The sequence below is a fragment of the Euphorbia lathyris genome, chromosome 5, assembly GCF_963576675.1.
Source record: "Euphorbia lathyris chromosome 5, ddEupLath1.1, whole genome shotgun sequence".
Classification (NCBI taxonomy): domain Eukaryota; kingdom Viridiplantae; phylum Streptophyta; class Magnoliopsida; order Malpighiales; family Euphorbiaceae; genus Euphorbia; species Euphorbia lathyris.
The window spans coordinates 47,600,555-47,620,384 of NC_088914.1; the positions used below are offsets into that span (position 1 = coordinate 47,600,555).

At 34.0% G+C, this 19,830-nt stretch overlaps 1 protein-coding gene across 1 annotated transcript; it reads left to right on the forward strand.

Moving 5' to 3' along the window:
* The first annotated feature begins 5,926 nt into the window (after window positions 1–5,926).
* LOC136230761 (serine/threonine-protein kinase SAPK7) lies at window positions 5,927–9,733 on the forward strand. Its single transcript, XM_066019930.1, has 9 exons — window positions 5,927–6,386; window positions 6,595–6,669; window positions 6,760–6,861; window positions 6,943–6,996; window positions 7,100–7,192; window positions 7,285–7,377; window positions 8,508–8,612; window positions 8,696–8,794; window positions 9,170–9,733. Exons 1-9 carry the CDS (start codon window positions 6,267–6,269, stop codon window positions 9,488–9,490), a joined length of 1,062 nt encoding a protein of 353 aa, XP_065876002.1. The 5' UTR covers window positions 5,927–6,266; the 3' UTR covers window positions 9,491–9,733.
* The last annotated feature ends 10,097 nt before the right edge of the window (window positions 9,734–19,830 follow it).

The window sequence follows — 19,830 nt, forward strand, 5'->3', positions numbered from 1 at the left end:
ATAGCTCGGATAATCAAATTGAAAATAAAATAAAGATGATATGATACATAGAAAAGAAGAAAACAAGGATGAAACAAATTTAATAGAAGAAAATAGCCAGATAATGAAAGCACTAGAACAAATGAAAAATGTCAATGCAATAATAGAAGAAGAACCAGGGAGTGATGTAAAAGATAATGAATATACTAGGTATAAAGAATCAGATATAGGATCAGAAAATATAGTAAATGAAGATGCAAATAATTATCTAGAAGAAGAAATGATAGACCCTAACTTAAAAGTAATAACTAAAAAAAGCACCTACAATACCAATACATATACCTATAGGACAACAAGGAGAATTTAAAGAATTTTTAAGATCTATATCTTAAGGATAAAATCTAAATGAATATTTTTAGACTTAGATATTGTTTATGATGATCAAGAAATAAGCAGACGAATAAATGATTTGAATATAAGAATGTACATAGGCTTAACGAATTCATCTCATACTGGAAATTTAGATTACATATATGACCTAATATCTAAAACAATGATAGGAAAAGTAGGATTTTGGATAGAATCAATAACTCATCAATTAAGACCACAAATAGAAGCTTGCACTCATGACTGGAAATCAATGTTATTATTATTTGATATGGTATTAAAATGAGAATTTTTAGGAGAAAGATGGTTAGTGGCTAGAGAAACAGTATTTGCAAAAAAAAAAAGCAGAAATAATAATTAATTCAATAACATGAAATGAAATGTTATAAAATTAGTAAATTACCAGAATATACTATAAGTTTTACCAAATTCTTTTATGAAGCTGGATTTTTACGACAAGAAGGATTGATATATCAGCAACTATATTATGACCACTTACCAAACTCATATAACATGGAAGTTTCAAAAGAATATACTTAGTCAGAACCAAAAGAAAATACATTAGGAGAAAGAATAAGAGTTTTAAAAGCCTGTCTTATGAAAAAATGTGAAGAATATAGAATTCAACAAAAGGTTCAGAAGGAGAAGAATCTAATAATTAATTAATTAATAATCTAATCGATATATTATTGTAAATAATAAAGTAATATAGAAAATAATAGAAACATTTAGTAAATCATATACTAATATAGAAATTAGTACATGGCGTAGACTTAAAATAAGGGTTAATAGCGACGCGTGATTCCCACGCTCGTCACTATTGATCCCCTTTTTCATATTAAATTAAATAATAAAATCAATATCAATGTAATCACACGGCGTGTGGGTAACTCCACACACCGTGTGAAAACGAAGAAAACAATTATGTTTCCAATTTATCAATTCACACGATGCTATTAACCAATTTAAATTAGAAAATTATATAAGCATCAATAGCGACGTGCTTTACCTTCTGAGTGTCGCTATTGATATATTCACTTTGATATAAAATTAATATAAGGGTTAATAGCGACGCACGATACTTATGAGTGTCATTATTATCCAATCAATAGTGATGTATGTTATCTATGTGCTTTGCTATTTATAAATTCATTTAAATTATAGGATCAATAATATTTATTAGGAGCGCCACTATTAACCCATCAATAGGACGTCTAGTACATATGTCTGTCGCTATTGACAATTATTTGTGATTCAAGTTACATAGACGGTCTCTATTGATAGTCATTACGAGAGGCGTCGCTATTGAGGCGTCATGATAGCTCCATATTTTATAGGGTTTTTAGGACTAATTTGGTTTGTTTTTACTTCATTTCTATTTAATTCTTATATTATTTTGTTTAGTTTTAGTTAAATTGAGTGTTTTCCCTTGTTTATGGCAATATTGGCGTTTTCAGGAACTTTCGAGTACTATTCACAGATTTTCGACCCAAACTAGGGACCATTGGAGCACTTTTGGATTGACCATGGACCATCAGAGCACTTTCCGGAGTCAACAGGGACCAAAGTGGGCAAAATATGACTATTACCTCCTTTGGGAGATCTGTCTCGGCGAGACAGAACCATCCACACGACGTCTCGATGAGACACCCACTGTCTCACCGAGACACCTTGTGTCTCGGCAAGACGACACGCTGGGCAGCATTCGCACAACGTCTCTTGACCCCAAGAGCGCGAATTTAACCTAAAAAAGGCCAAAATTGCCCCCAAGGGTGTTGAGCACTATAAATAGGACCTCAATTTCTTATTTTAGGGATCTCTTCTTCCCTTTCTTTTCTTCCTTTTTCAGTTTTCCATTTATAGCGTAGTTCGATTGTTATTTATTTTGCTTTGTGAAGATCGTTAGAGGAGAGTTCTCTCATCTTTTGTAATCGGATCAGACAAAACCGGGTTTTGGAATTCTAACTCCTCACTCTGTCTTATACTTTTGCTATTTTGATTTAATGATGATTTCTGTTGATATTTTGTGCTTTAATTATGTGATTGGTTTATTTATGAACTAATCCCCATCCAATCTGGGATGGGGATGAGATTTATTGTGTAAACTATGTATGATTAGGGACTTAGGATTTATGAAACTGTTTTCAGTTGATCAGACTATGCATGCTTAATGTCCTAGATTTACCAGGGATAGGATTATTGCTAGAATGAGATTCGATGATGATGAACTAGCCTGATATTCATTTATGTGAAACTTAATGCCTTGAACCTGATAAATATAGGATTATAGATAGATAGGACACTTGACCAATGAGACTATCTAATCCAAACTTGTATAGTCTGACCTCGCTAGAGACCACTAGGAGTGCGGTCTTGTGGCTGGGCTACAACTTTAGCCTTAATCACCATAGAACATAATGCTTTGTATGACCTAGGTTATATGCCTAATCAAGCGTTAACCGAATGCGTGTGAATAGACTACATGAGACTGGCCATCTTCACGTCGTTAACTTGGTGATTACCGTCAATTATCGTTAGGATATAAACCCGAATCCCCGTAAACCATACATAGGATCCAATCAAAGGAATCCCCATCTTAGGTTATTTTATCCATTAATTCTAATTCTCTCCTGTTAAACGCTCATACTCTTTATTTTTAGTATTTTACTTACAAAATCATTCAACAAACTTATTCAACCTTTTGAACAATTACATTGGCTTCCTTAGGTCTACTAGTTATGATAAATAGTCCATGTGTTCGATCTCGTGCTTAGCATTTTATTACTTGTTGCGATAGGATACACTTGTCCTATTAACTACTATATATTTTACGAGCATCACGTCACTATGGCTATTTTCCCACTAGTAATTATGTACATTTCCATCTACAGGATGACAAGATTGTGTACTCTAAATAAGATGGACTTCATGTGTGAGTTGTTTAATGAAAGAGGTTTGTTGTTAACCTGAAATGTTTGTGTTGTCTATATTTAAAACTTAGCTTATTGATCATACTAATCACCTGAAATGGGACAGAAAAGTAGTCAGAGGATGGGCCAATGACCTGTGACCCCACTCCAATGCTTAAGCCAGTGAAAGATAGTACTGAGTGAGAAATAAACTTTAGAGTAGCTGAGTGAATAACTTTAGGTGCCGTCTGGTTCGTGGAATGGAATAGAATGATATTCCAAATGATAGAATATCAAAGAATGAAATAAACATTCTTTAGGAATAACTATTCATATGTTTGGTTGGTTGAATAAGATAGAATGGAGTAGATAATTTTTTATTCAAAAGACATTAGTGCCTTCAAATGTAATACATATTATTTTTTAAAATATAAAAAAAATGGAAAACATGAAAGACAGAAAAAGAACACGAAAAATAGAAAAAAACATTAAAAACGAAAAAACAATAAAAACATGAAAATTGTACAAACACAAAAAAGAGGTGGAAAATAGTAAAATGCAAAGAAAAAACGTAAAAGCAAAATAAAAAACGAAATAAAAGTGGAAAATTGTGAAAACGCGAAAAACATATAAACGAGTTAATAACAAAAAAAACACGAAAAACATAAAAAAAACGTGAAAAATATGGAAAGCACTTCATAAAAAACGTTAAAAAATACGAAAACATAAAAAAATATGGAAAACAAAAAAACGTAAAAAAACACAAAAAATAAATAAATAAAACATGAAAAATTATTAAAAACACGAAAATGTGTAAATATGGAAAAAGCACGAAAACATGAAAACACAAAAAGTGGAAAAATGTGAAAATCACGAAAAGTAAAAGAATGTTAAAAGCATGAAAACATGAAAAGATGGAAAAACACGAAAACGTGAAAAAAGTGCAAAACGCCAAAAAAAGGCGAAAAACACGAAAACTTTAAAAAAAAATGCCAAAAACATTTTTAATGTTAAAACACAAAAATTTAAAAAAATGCGTTCATAATGTTTTTTCATATTTTCCTGTTTTTTGCATTTTTTTACGTTTTTTTGTATTTTCAAGTTTTCTTGCTTTACGCGTTTGTTCACATTTTCGTACTTTCACGTTTTCTCATGTTTTCGTGTTATTCACGTTATTGTGTTTTTTTAGTTTTTGCATTTTTCATGTTTTCACATTTTTGTTTTTCAGTTTTTCCCCTTTTTCCCTGGTTTCATATTTTTTTATGTTTTTATATTTTTCGTATTTTGTTACTTTTTCTTGTTATTCACATTTTTTATGTTTTTTTTTGTACTTTTTCATGTGTTTTGGGTTTCTCTGGTGTTTGTGTTTTGTTTGTGTTTTTTGCATTTTTATGTTTATCGCGTTTTTCACGTTTTGTCACGTTTTTGTGTTTTAGTATTTTTTATGTTTTTCGTAATTTTTCACATTTTTCTGTTTTTTTTTGTATTTTTTGTGTTTTGTCATTTTTTCGTATTATTCATGTTTTGTGTTTTTTCGTGTGTTTGCATTTTTTTTCTCTTTTTCGTGTTTTTTGCGCTTCACGTTTTCATGTTTTTCGCTTTTTTTTTTTTTGCTTATTTTCATGTTTTGTAACGTTTTCGCATTATTCACATTTTTCGCATTTTTACGTTTTTTAACGTTTTTCCCATTTTTTCCATTTTTTAAGATATAAATTATGTATTTGATAAAATTTATAGGATTTGAGAAATTGGTTAGAGAGTAGATATTTAATGGAGGGTAGTTTTGTAAATTAAAAAAATATAATCTCAGAAATAGCTATCCCGGAATTAAAATGAAGAATGATTATTCCATAAAAGTTTTTTAATCAAATGTTGGAATACTCATTTTTTAGAAATAACTATTACATTCTCCTTTGTTCCGCAAACTAAACAAGCCTTAATGGTATTTATAGTAGTTTAGGGGTAGCTTAGATTTTAATAGGTTCCCACGTGGGTGTGTCCGAGTCGGGAATAAATGACGGGTTGCATGTATATTTTAGGGATGTTGGTTTGATTGGACCACAAGATAACCTTATTGGTCTAGGTACATTTACTCTCTTTATGATAGTATTGATGGTGATTCAAGGTATAAGTAAGACCGTATAAGAGTGGACGTCAATGTGTATGAGTCAGTGATCTTTGTTGATTGATTAGGGAGAATTTGCATGATTGGGCCATTATAATGATGATATCACTTTGGGGAGATGTGTTGATGAGTAGGTAGGTTCGGACTATCGTCTCTCTGGACAATAAGTTGAAGGCTTGGGGTGTCTCTTATCTTGATTGTGCAATCTATTCTATTGATCAGGTGTTGGTTGATGAATATGATGTTTCTATTTCTCTTTGTTTTCTATATAAAACAACTTACTTTTTAAATCTAGAGCCTACAATCACAATCACAATCACAAATGGAAAAGGTTTTATTGTCCTCAACTTTATGAAAATATATTGTTTCTTTTTAAAAAGAAAAAAAAAATTCTAAAAGTAAATACTAATAAATAATAGAAGAATCTGAGGGGTGATTCCTTATAAAAATGGCGATCACTCACCATGCATAAAGTCAGAATGGGCGCATTGTGTCTCCTATCAGAACGGCGTTTTTACAGATCCAACAAAAATATAATTTTATAAAATATTTGAAGGCGACGATGAATCTATTCAATGGTGATGGATGGGATTCTCTTCCCTCTCTCTCTCTCTCTTTAATATCGCCCCCTCCACGTGCGCTCACTCTCTTTCTCCAACACTTCCATTTTCTCACTCATATTGATATTTCCCAGCTGCCATCTTTTCTCTTTTTCCTTTACAGATTTGGATCCTACTTGGGTTTTTTTTTTTTCCATTTTCAATTCCTAGTTTCCTCTAATTTTCAAACCCATTATATATGCATGTGTATTCCATAGAATTCTTACCCAAGATTCTGCAGAGATTTTGTGTATTTCTGGGTTGAAGATGGATAAATATGAGTTGATGAAAGATTTGGGTGCCGGCAATTTCGGTATTGCAAGGCTTTTGAGGCATAAAGAAACCAAAGAGCTTGTTGCCATGAAATACATTGAGCGAGGTCACAAGGTTTGTTTTCTCGACATCATTTCTCTTTCCGAATTCAATACGATTCTGTGTTTGTTTGTCATTATAATTAGTTGGACTACGGAATCGATTATTTTTTCTCGAGTTACGTCTTTTAATTCTATGGGATTCAATCCGATACTTGAAATTCATTTCTCTTTTCCTTTGTTTCTGATTTCCCATTTTTCTCCAACTTTCCATGCTTTTACAGATAGATGAAAATGTGGCAAGAGAGATCATAAATCACAGATCACTCAGGCATCCCAATATTATCCGTTTCAAGGAGGCAAGCAAACTCAAACATATATTTTTATTTGAATTTTCCGTAATTCCGTTAGGTTCTAATTCTATTGTTTAAATAATTCATAATTCATAGGTGGTTTTGACCCCCACCCATTTGGCCATTGTGATGGAGTATGCAGCTGGTGGGGAATTATTTGAACGAATCTGCAATGCTGGTAGATTCAGTGAAGATGAGGTTAACTTTCTCTCTTTATCTCAACCTCACTTAACTTGTTTGGATTTTAATTAATATATTTCTTTCTCGTTAATTCTTCAGGCTAGATATTTCTTTCAGCAGCTGATCTCCGGAGTTGATTATTGTCACTTCATGGTATAATCAAATCAAACTTAAAATTTTAAACTATGTTGTTCCATGCTGTTGCATAATAGTGGTGAACACTTGTTATTCTGCTTCTCTTTTCTTTATGAAACAGCAAATTTGCCATAGAGATTTGAAACTGGAAAATACTTTACTAGATGGAAGCCCCGCACCTCGACTAAAAATATGCGATTTTGGTTATTCCAAGGTATAGAAATCAAAATCTTCATGTTTTTTAATTTTATTAATTCAGCTTTCGATCTTATTGACACATTACTTCCAATTTGGGTATGGCCATAGTCATCAGTTTTGCACTCTAGGCCAAAATCAACTGTAGGAACTCCAGCATACATAGCACCAGAAGTTCTCCAAAGGCGAGAATATGATGGCAAGGTTTGTTCTTATTTTTATTTTTTGTTATTATTATGAAATTTAGTACTATTATTATCATGATGTTCTCTATCTTGTTGTATGCAACCATAAATGAAGGGATGGCGCTAACTTCCATCAGTGTGAACCCATCTCTCTGTATGGATAGACTCAAATTTGCCAGTTTCAGGACTTTTGTCATTTTCTTGACATTGAGAACTTTAAAGGCACATGCAAGTCTGTCTTCTTGGAGACTTTATTATTATTATTATTATTATTATTATTATTATTATTAAGGCGTAAACCTTAAAGTCATAGCCCCCAACTGTAAGCCAATCCCAAGTGGTATCCTATTGACTGTCTCAATTTTAAAATGCATTTGCATGTGCACTTGTTTTTTGGTGCCTATCCTTTTATTTTTATTCCTAAATTTTGGTGAAAGTGCATGGTTGTATGGTTTGCTTGAATTTAATGATTCATGTTTGACCAAAATTTGCCAGTTGGCCATATGGCTAACTATTGAAGAACTTAAGTTTTCTTGCCACCTGAGCTGCTCTGCTTTCTTTTGTCAATATTGCAAGGTGTACTTATTACTCTTAGAGGTTTGACTTGTATATATTTTTGGAGGAAAAAGTTATTACAAAAAGAAAGAGGAAGAAAATAATGATAGCTTGAATTCCTGTCATCATATGTTCAATTGCCAATTTAATAATAATAAAAATGCTCAATGTATAAAGCATTTTTATTTGTAAGATCCTATAGTGAAATAACTTGAAAGTGGATTAAACTAGTTAGCATTCAAGAGCATGATATATACATACTACTGGGTTATATTGTTTGTAAGGATAATAATATGTTAAAGTATCTTGTTAGGAATCTCCATTAGAAATCAATGGGCTCAACATTGGCCTTATTGCTTAAAGATTGAACATAACTTAATTGATCCATGGCTTATTGATGTTCGAAAGCATTTCAGTTGTGGTTAGCAATATACCCCCCTAATGATTTCTCATCCATTGCTCTGAGTTTTACTTGTTGTTAAGGTTAACGACTTCACTATGCAAATTATGTGAGGTAGAGAATCATATTATCATCTAGTTCACTTTTAATATGTTTATGGGTTCTTCTTTGTTTGTGTGTTTTTTCCTCTCCAGTTGGCAGATGTATGGTCATGTGGAGTTACACTCTATGTGATGCTAGTGGGAGCTTATCCTTTTGAAGATCAAGATGACCCTAAGAATTTCCGGAAAACAATTCAGGTGGATATAACTCCCTCCCTCCTTTTAATTTGAATGTTCTGTTTGCCTAATCACTTTTGCTCCTATTATCTTTTTCGCTGCAGAGAATTATGGCTGTCCAATATAAAATCCCTGACTATGTTCACGTGTCTCAAGAGTGCAGACATCTTCTGTCTCGCATATTCGTTGCAAATCCTTTGAGAGTATGCTTCATTTGACACTAGTAATTTTAGTTTCAGAATTTTGCAATTTAGCCACATGATGTGCAAAATTAGTTTTGATTAGAGCATCTTGAGGCTCCTGATTGAGTCACTTTTAATCAATTATAAACCTAGGCATTGATTCCTTTTAATCAAGGGCTTAACCTGTAGGGTTTATACATGACCAAAGACTTATTGTGTAGGGTTTATAAGTGATTTCAATGGGTAAGTTTAGAAATGATTTAAGGACTCCATCCGTGCAAATAAAAGATGAAAACTTAAGTTGAGAGAAGTCAGAATTGTTTAATCTAATTAGCTGAAATGTATTTGTAATCTGGCTATGTCACAATGCAAACAAAATGTATAATTTTGGTGCAGAGGATTTCAATTAAAGAGATAAAAAACCACCCGTGGTTCTTAAAGAATTTGCCAAAGGAGCTAAAAGAGGCAGGTCAGGCGAGTCACTACCAGAGAGATAATCCCAGCTATTCTGTTCAAAGCGTGGAGGAGATAATGAAGATTGTTTCTGAGGCCAGAAGCCGACCTACATCATCTGTGGCGGTAAAGGGGTTCGGTTGGGGAACAGAAGATGAAGAGGAGGAAGACGTGGAGGCAGAAGTGGAGGAAGATGATGAAGAAGATGAATATGAGAAGAGAGTGAAGGAGGTTCACGCCAGTGGAGAGTTTCAAATCAATTAATTGGCGGTTTATGTTTCTTAAACTGTTAGCTAAATCAGTTAGTAGTCTGAGCTTACTGAAGCTTCTGTTCTGTTCTGTGTGTATGATAACGGTCAACAAATATCAGATTCAGAAAACTATTGTTATGCCTTTTAAACGAAGGACAAATTATGATAAACCATGTCTTTTTTGTATGAATTAAAGCAACATATAAAAATGTTTGCTTGCACTACCAAATTTTACTCTTTGCAGGCCAATTGTACAATCTATTTATTTCTTTTTATTCCGTTTTATCAGAAAACAACTTTTTTACTCAAATATCAAATACACTTATTATTTAAAAAACACCATAAATCAAAAGAAACAATGTTGAAATATTTCTAAAATACCTCTCTCCCTTCTCTTCTTCTACTACTATCACTATCGTTCCTTCTTCCTCTTCCCTCAGTAAGTTTTTCATCAGTCTCATGTCAAAATTTCCCTCTAATGTTTTTTTCATTAAAACTTGATTCCTATACTGATTGCTTCGCCTTGTCATGATTTGGAAAAATAGCCTCAAGCAAATATGAATTAAACATTTGAATTAAAACCCAACCTTGAATTGTGTTTTTCTGGAAATTCTAGAGTGGATTTCTGTTGTTTGTTATCTAAATGATTCAATCTCTGTTTCTTATTTTCCATTTTTCTTCTTCTTCATCTAATTTGTTGATCTCAACCCAATGTTGAAATTAATTGTTAACATTATTATGAACTAAGAGCACATTGATATTTTTTTTATACAACTTAGATGTACAATAATGAAAGTTTATCAAAAGAATGGTTTATCTGGCTTTAGCGTTCATGCACACAATCTAATTGAGTTTCGTTGACTTTTTAAATAGCTTATTGTTTGCCCTTTAAGAGCATTTTCAGGAGGCTTTTAGTCAATCTCTAAAAACAATATAAACAATTCACTTTTAGCCATTTAAGATATTAAAGTACATGTCATCTCCAACAATACTTCTCATACTTGTTCCTATTTAATTTTTATCATTAAAATTATTATGTATTGTTATATTTACCAATAGTGAGAAAAGTGACTCTTCAATAATAAATGATGAGAAGTTGGGATTCAGATGTCCTTCCAAGTTCGCTTATAGTACCTGCATCAGGAGCAGTTCTTGGGATACACTCTGACGATCAAGTTAGTATCAAGTAATAGGAAAATAATAGTATAGAGAGTGTGTGTGAGAGTAGAGAGAGTGGATCTTTTACCTTGAGGTAGAATTCCCTTATTTATGGGCATGATCCTTGGGATGGTACTAATGTCTTTATTGCCCTAACTTGGATCAAGGCGCGATCGCCAGCCCTGTCTGTGTGCGATAACGAAGGGTGGTCATGCCTTGTCGGCGGGCTTAATTCCTTGTTAGGTGTTGTTCATGGGCCTTTGAGGTCCAGATGCTTCATTAGAAGTCCCTGCTTGGGTACAGTTGAGATGGGTTACTAGGTGTGAGCTAGTTCAGGGTGATGAACTTTCCTACCGACGAGTGCCTTCGTGTCTGTTAAGGTTGCTGACTGCGAAGTGTTTTTATTTGGATTAGTCAAGTGTTGCGCACGTGATTGTTAAGTGGAAAAGACATATACTCTTAGTGGTGCTTTTTGGACACGTGTCGTGCGCGTGCTTGATGTAACAATGGTTTTTTTATCTAATGTATCTGTGATTCTCCTTCATTTAGGTTTTTGTTTTTCATCTTTGGTATTGCTATAGTTTGAGATTTTCCTGTGGGTTTTTTTAGAGTTGCCTTTTTTGTTTTATCTATAAGTGGACTTGGCCGGTGAGCTAGAGGTCGGTCCTTTTCGCTCTCTTCTTCATTTTGTCTGTGCCTATTTCATTTTTCTTCCTTTTTTGTGTTGACTGCTCACCCCTTCCGCTGTTCTAGAAAACTCTTTAAAAAAAATTAGGTGTTGACTTAGTATGTCCATTGGAGAATCATCTGTTTCATTGAGTCCTCGAGCCGAGGTGAAATAGATCCATAGGGTGAGGAGGATTTGGAGCAGGTTAGGCCAACTTTTGGACTGGATATAGACTTTGGGGTTTCGTCGATCTCCGAGGTGACTAGGAAGAAGAAGAAAAAAGTGGAGCTGGAGCTGTCGCCTACCCTACCTAGGCCCGGTGGGGGGACGGTTCATGATAATAGACTTGTTGGGACTGTGAATTTGCCTGAAGTCTATAGGGAGTTTGAACTTGGCATCATGGTGATATTTATACAGATTAAAGACGGACGTGATGATTTTGATCGTAAATCAACAAAGAGTTTCTTCACTAGCTAAAATAGTATGAGTTAATCCCAATATATAGGTATAAAACTTTACTCTCAAAGACAAATATTGTTTGATTAATAAAAACTTAACCATCCTTACAAAATAGTGGAGTTTAAATACTTTCCCTAAAAGAAAGGCCATGGATATAAATGCCCTTACTAGGGTTACAACATAAGAGAGTAATACGAGTAAGATGGATAAGTGGCATAATGGCAAATATGACTGAATGGAAAAGACAGTGATTAGGACGATGTCTGTTGGCGTCAGACTTGTCTCCTTGATAAGGAAGTAATGTTAAAGCTCCTTGGTGAGGAAGTAACCCTAGTGGATACGCCTATCAAGGATTCGCATGCGTAAGCTTTCGCCAAGGATTCATTCACCCATTAGGTACTTTGATTCGCCCAATGATTCTTCTTGTAGTAACGGAAGCATCCATCAGGTCTGGGTTGTATAGAGGATCCAGGCAGGATGTCCTCATCATTCCCTCTTTCTTTTAAAGAGTTGGATCCCAACCCACCTTTAGTTGTTTCAAGGGATTCATCTAGCTTCCACAAACTGAGATCACGTATGTTGAAGGTTGGTGACATCTTGCCTAGCCAATTTGGTAGGGCCACATGATAAGCAGTGACATTGATCCTCTTAGTCACTTTATATGGACCGTAGCTTCTTGGCCGAAGTTTGTTGCTCAGGACGCTGGTGAGCCTTTCCTTGCTTAGGTAAACCATCATTTTGTCCCCTACTTCGAACTGAAGTTCTTTTCGATGTTCATCCACTTTGGCCTTCAACTTCTGGTTTCGCTCCTCAATAGTCTCCTTCACCTCTTGTTGCATCTGCAGATACTCATTCGCCAACTGATAGGCGGTCACATTCCCCTTATCCCCTTTTGGAAGGTTTATTATATCGAGAGTGTGATTAGGGATCTTCGTAATACCATTTCAAATGGTGACTTCCCGGTTCTTGAATGTACCGATCCGTTATAAGCAAACTCTGCCTAATCAGAACCAAGTCCCACATCATGGGCTTGTCCTTACACTTGCTTCTTAGTAAGTTCCCTAGGGTCCGATTAACCACTTCTGTCTGACCATCAGTTTGAGGTTGTATCAAAGAGAGCTGATAGGGGTCAAAAAACTCTATCTTTTGGTACGATTTTTAGGGCAATTTCACACTAATTTCAGCAAATAAATAGTAATTTCATGTGCTTTATTTCACTTATGTCATTTATTTAGTTTTTACGTCATTTTTAGCTCTTTTATCGCTTTTTATGTCATTTATGTCGTTTTTAGTAAAATAACGTCAAGTTAACACGCAACTAAAGGTTTTCCTTAATTATTTTGGCTAATTGATTCACCAAATGTCACCATAAATTGGTTTGGCACTTAAATCTAAAGTTTGGTGAATCAATCCAGCCCTTGGACTAATGTTTTTAGATTTTTAGTGCATTTTTGCAAGTCGAGTACGGAAAGGGCAAAGTTGTCATAATATTGAAGCACGTCTCGGGGGCCTTGGGGTCAGCTCGGTGAGCTGGGCAAGCTAGCTCGACGAGCTGGACCCAAGAATCAGTCTAAAAAGACTAATTCTCATTCTTGAGATATAAGGATTTCAAATTTCATCTTTCCTATTTCAAATGTAACGTTAACTTTGAGCTCTAGGGTCTATTTGCAGCCTATAAATATACCATCTTTCAATTGTAATCATCTTTTTCTATTGTAATCATTCGTCCCCATCTTGAGAATTCATCCTTAATTCCTTCATCTGTCATTGAAGCACCATAGTTCCTTCCATCTCCAGCTTCCAGGATTCTCAAGGTCCATCCTCCAGTCTCAAAAGGACGACTACTTTAGTCGACATGTTTCAAAAAGGGATTTTTATCCTCTTTAGTATCTGTTTACTTTAGATCTTTTCTATGAATTTTGAGCTGGTTGTATTCATTATACTCCGTTCTTCATCTTTAATATAAAATTCATTCTTAATTCCAATTGTATTCTTTATTTATCTATTTATGCTTTGCTTAATTAAGGGTTAAATCATTCAAGAGTCCAAAAACAAACTAAGTTCATATTGAGAGTCTATTCGGATGTCTATACCGAAGCCTGTGATATTGACAGCATTGCAATTTAAGGACCCAAATTCCTGAATCTTGAGCTAGTTACGGCTTGTAATAAAAGCATCGCGTACTAGGGACCCCAGAAGGATAAGTAGGTTCAATTGCCTTAAGTATATGCAAAAATCAGATTAGGTCTTTAATCCAATTGGTTGATTAGGCTGAGTTTTGTATTATCGTGTCATTCCTCTTTATTATTAGATTGATTATTTGGCTTAGGATCACCTTAGGAGTAGAATAATTTAGAAACAAAAACCCAATTCAATTTTCCACCGCCTAAATAACATCAAAAACCGAGTAGTTTGGTTGTTGCGGTATAAATCTTGTGGATTCGATACCTGGACTTTCCAGATTTATTACTTGATAACGACGAGGTACACTTATCCCTTAGTGAGCCTTTGAGCGTCAGCCCTGGGCGCATCAAGTTTTTGGCGCCGTTGCCGGGGATTTATCTTCCAACAATATCGAACCAAAGGTCGAAATTGTTAGTTTAAACATTTACTTGTGAATATAATACTTGTTTGTATCTATATTAATTGAGACTATATCTGTGATTTACTTTGGTTATATCCTATAGCTGTACTTTTTTATTTCATTAATTGAACTATATAGTTGTGAATTTTACACATAACCGTTGAACTTTATAGCTGAATTTTTTTCGTATATATCTGTCAATTATAGTTGAAATACATAGTTGAACTTTGAACATATTTATAGCTATAATTTTCTGATTGTGTTTGTACTTTTTGCTTATATATTCATAAACTTAGGTTAATACTTGTTAAGTTCATAGCTGTGATTTTTGATAGTTTATAGCTGTAATTTTCAAACTTATAGTTGTGAACCTTTGCTGAAATTTATAGTTGTAACCTTAGTTTCACTTTTTGAATTTATAAATTGTAAATTCCGATTACACTTGCTCAAATCTATAGCCGTAAACTTTGATTATACTTGAGTTTTTGAATTTATAGTTGCGAATTTTGATTACACCAATTGAAGTTCGTAGCTGTGAATTTTAGTTAATGGTTAAATCTATAGCTGTAAGTTCTATACTTGTTAATTTTTATTCATAACTGTGAGTTTTAATTTTTAATTTTGTGTGCATGCCAAGGAGAACAAGGTTCCCAATCACACTCCATGGCCGAGTTAAATAAGAAAATGGACATCTTGATGGCAAAACTGATCCTCAACATGAATGAAAATGCAAGTTTTGTGGGTAATCACCAAATGTACAATTCTAACCCCGATTATTATAATTTTTATTATAATGATTGGAGGAGACCTCAACACCCAATTATGTCCTACGAGACCCTAACATATTGAGGCCTCCAAATGGGTTTGTTAATGAGCACATGGAAAACAAGTTAGGATGCTTCCCTACTGATAGCTCCCATTTGTATAGTGTTTTTAGGATCAATTTAGTTTGTTTTAATTAGTTTTTAGTTAAGCTTTTGTATTAATTTGATAGTTTTTAATTAAAATTAGTTTTTTCCGTTATTTATGGCATTTTTGGTGTTTTCAGGGATTTTCAGGGACTATTCGAGCATTTCCGAACTAGACCCAAGCCTATTGGAGGATTTCCGGATTATTCAGGGACCGTCAGAGCACTTTTGGGATTCGTCAGGGACCATTAGAGCATATTTCGAAAGCCTAATGACCTAAACAGATAAAAGCCGGAGCAAAATTGCCCCATTTAGGACCTGTCTCGTCGAGACAGGCCCTCGTCTCGTCGAGACACTCCTTGCCTCGACGAGACGAGGCGGGGAAAGGCACACCAGCGCCTTCCCCCTTGCTGGAATGCGCGGATCAGGCCTTAAAGCCCATTAAAACACTTTGTAATTGTCCCTTTTTACCCTTGATGCATTAGGGTTTCCTCCCTAACTCTATAAATAGGGAGCTAATCCTAATCTTTGAGGGGGGATTAGGCATTCAATAAATCAGAGAGCCGATAGGGCTTTCTCTCCTCCACAATGTAGATTTATATTTATATTTAGATTAGATTTCATGCTTTCTAGATTAGGTTTATTGTTGTTTTGTCTTTTCTTATTGAAGAACAATTGATGGGAGAAGCTCCTCATCTTCTATTTTTGTAATCGGAATCGATAAGCGGGTTTTGGATTTCTATCTCTCCCTCTTATCTTTTACTTTTATATTTAATTGAAGCTTTTCCCATTATTCCTATTGTCCTATTGTCATGATTGGTTTGTCTATGAACTGATCCCTATCCAATTTGGGATGGGGATGAAATTGATTGTATGAATATGTATGATTAGGGATCTAGGACCTTCGATTGATCAGTTTATGCATGCTTAATGCCTTGAAATTGTCAGGAATAGGATTATTGCTAGAATGAGACTCGATGACGATCAACTAGCCTGCTTTATGTATATACTGTGCCTAATGCCTATAAACCTGACAAAGATAGGATTATAGACAGATAAGAACCTGACCATAGAATTATCTATGTCGAACTTGTGTAAATCTGACCTCGCTAGAGACCACTATAAGTGCGGCTTCGTGGCTTGGCTACGACTTTAGCCTTAGTTGCCAAAGAACCTAATGCTTGGCATGACCTAGGGTATATACCTAATCAAGTCGTCACCCGAATGCATGTGAATAGGTTAGATGAATCTTGATCATATTTGTCTTTCTTATTGGGGCAATTACCGTCAAACACTGGTAAAACATAAATCTGAACTCCCTAAACCCATACATAGGATTTAATCAAAGGATTCCTCAGCCTAGATTGTGCCATCCATTGATTCACCTTCTACCCTGTCAATTGTTCACTTTATTTTGTTATATTATTTCTTTTAATTCATTTAATTAGTTAAACAAAACCCAAACATTTATCCAACCCTCTAAACAATTAGATCACTCTAGGTAGATTTACTAATTATAACAAATAGTCTTTGTGGTTCGATCTCGTGCTTAGCATAATATTACTTGTTGCGATAGGATACACTTGTCCTATTAAATGCTATATACTTTACGAGCATCACCTACGAACAAGCAAGCCAAGTTCCTCCACAACCCTCTAGTTTACAAGATGAGGTGTTGTCCCTTTTGAAAGAAATGTTAGCCCGACTTGCAATCAATGAGGCGTTTACAAGGACTTGAGCAATCAATTGGCTCAAATGAACCATGAGAGGCAAGAGCAATCCCAAGGTGCTCTCCCTAGCAAAAAGGGGGGAAACACAAAAATTTCACAAGGGGAATCAACTCAAGCCATCACCTTAAGGAACGGTAAAAAAGGCAGAACCAAGTCCACCTTCGCAGGTACACTCGCGGTAAGTAAGGAACCGAAAGCGGTAAGCAACCCCAGCTCAAAATCTGAAATCCCAACTCCTACAATAGGAATAAATGATCAAATCAAAACTTGTGTACCTAAACTACATTTTCCTCAAACGATAGAAAAGTTCGGGTTTGCTCCATAATCAAAAAGTTTTCATTCTCTTTGATCTACCAAGAGAATCCAAAAGGGAGCAAACCAAACTTTTTCATAATTTGTTTAAATTTTGTGTTTTACTTTTATCAAATTCCTTTGAGACTCATAATCCATTTTGTAGGTACATATTATTTATTCATGAATTTGAATTTCTAACACGAATTGAAGCATACACCTAGGAAGGAATTCTATATCGAGCTCACTGACTATAAAGTAGTGCTTCTTGGGAAGCAACCCAAGTTTGAACAAAACTTTTTTAGGTTTTTATATTTCAATAAATTTTATATTATAGATTTTTGCTTTTATTTTGTTTATCTCCTTTGTATTTTACATTTTTTTTCTTCTAATGTTCGGGTATATAAAAAAACGTGTGTTTATCTTCTCCATCCTGACTTTTTATATTTTGCACTTTAATTTATGATTGTGGGTAAGCAAAACCACAAAAATAAAATTCTTATTTTTCTATGTCGTCTCTTGTTTTTACATTTTGCTTTTTCAATTTCATCTCGGGCTTGCTGTTTTGGTACTTATTTTCGTTTTATGTTTTCACTCTTTGTCTGTTAATAAATCCCAAAATATATTCTTCCTTCGAAGCTAAACTTCGTTATTTGTCCTTAAGAATTGAGGGTCGAACTTAACTTTTGCATGCTAGCTAATTTAAGTGTAAGACACAACCCCTTGTATCTGTAAAAGCATGAGCTAATATTGCACTTAGACCCTGCTTTGAATAAAATGCTAAATTCATTACTTGGGTATGATAAATTAAGAATTGAAAGCATGTGATTTTTAAACTTGAGCTTGGGAAAACCAGTAACACGAAATTGAAACCAACGAATTGTGAGTTGTATTTGAACCTAAGAGCGAACATCAAAAAGCTCTTTTTCTTGACATTTGTGTGTGTATGCTTTGACTTGTGAGAAGTTATAAACTTTGCACTAAATACCGAGTTGAGTCTACACGCCTTGATTTGAAATAATAAACAATGAAAAAGTCTCTTTAGAATTAACCCTTTTATTCCATTTTCTTTTTTCTTTTTCATCTCCTTTAGGAAGTCCAGTTGCGCCTAAAATTTTGCTATTTTCAATTTTTATTTCTCACCCAAATGTTCGCAAACTTTAATTAAGTTTGTTTTAGCACTTTTTTCTGTTTATGGCATCCTTTTTGAAAAGCAAGTCAAAAAAAGTTAAGGAGTGAACGATCATACATTTTTCCAAATAAAAAGACCAATTATTCGGTCTACACTTTAGAAAAAATCATTCGGACATCCCAATGCCTTATGATCAACCTTGGTCATACAAAAAAAAAGTAGAAAAAAGTATGAAATGAAATTATGCTTCTCAAAATAAAATGCTCGTTCCATTCAATTATTACTTGCTAATTTTATGCCATCTTTATTTTTAAGTGCTGAATTCTTAACACAGTTTTAACCTTTTAACCTACCCCTAACCTTAACCACATTACAATCCAAGTCAGAGACTATTTTTTATATTGTTAGAGTCAAGTAGCAAAATAGAGGTACTCGGATGAACGTGCAAACTCACCATAACTAGCTCTATTCTACTATTTACTCCAAACAATATAAAAATACGAGTGTTTCTAAACCCGACTGTATATATATATATACATATAGGGGTGGAATTTCCGACTCAATAACACAATAATAAATAGAGACAATCCCACTATACTAACATAATTAACAACATTAATATCATATATAACATGTAGAACATATATATAATGTTATTATTTGTTTCCGAGCCATAGGCAAAACATTTATGCAGAAAAAGTGGATCAGGCCGAGATGATCAAACAAAACTAAAATAAAAATGATTATATTCATCAACCTTTCTAACTTGGTCTTATGGAAGAAAGTTTAAGGGGTCGAAAAGATTGAGAAAATTCGGTTGCAATGTGAAAGATAAAACAAAATCGATGATCCGAAGAATTATACTCTTTTCCATAATGATTAATTTTCAATAGCAACTGAATTCGCATAATATACTCGTCGATGACTACAGAACTAAACATAATGAAAAGTTTGAATAATATATCAAAGAAAAATGTAGAATCAAATAATGCAAATTTTGTTATAACAAAACTTGCTAGATAGAAGTTGTAGGAAATTCACTAAATTTGATATAGATTGAATACTGACTTACAGAATAGAATAGAATAGAATAGAATAGGGTTTCAGAAGTTTCTTCTTCACAACATTTAAGCCGATGTACTCCACAAAACTATAACTGTTAGTTGCGGAGTATACAAGGTCTCATGTAGCCCCAATAGAAATCTTCATCCAACTCAATGCCTCCTTATTAAACTCCAAATCAAAACACTGCGAACCAGCAAACAACATGTAGCCATTTACCCTTTAAAGGATTCCGACTTGCCTAAAGCCAACTCAGGAGTGTAGATCGGAGTAAAATACTTTGTTTCCCTTAAATCAAACATCTGAAATTAAACAAAATCGGGTGAAAATGCCAGAAAGTAACTGGAATCACCCAAAATCAC

Coding starts and splice junctions, on each gene's coding strand:
- LOC136230761 (XM_066019930.1), top strand. CDS start 6,267: ATGGATAAATATGAGTTGATGAAAGATTTGGGTGCCGGCAATTTCGGT. Junction 7,378..8,507: donor GGCGAGAATATGATGGCAAG/GTTTGTTCTTAT, acceptor TTTCCTCTCCAG/TTGGCAGATGTATGGTCATG. Junction 8,613..8,695: donor ATTTCCGGAAAACAATTCAG/GTGGATATAACT, acceptor TTTTCGCTGCAG/AGAATTATGGCTGTCCAATA.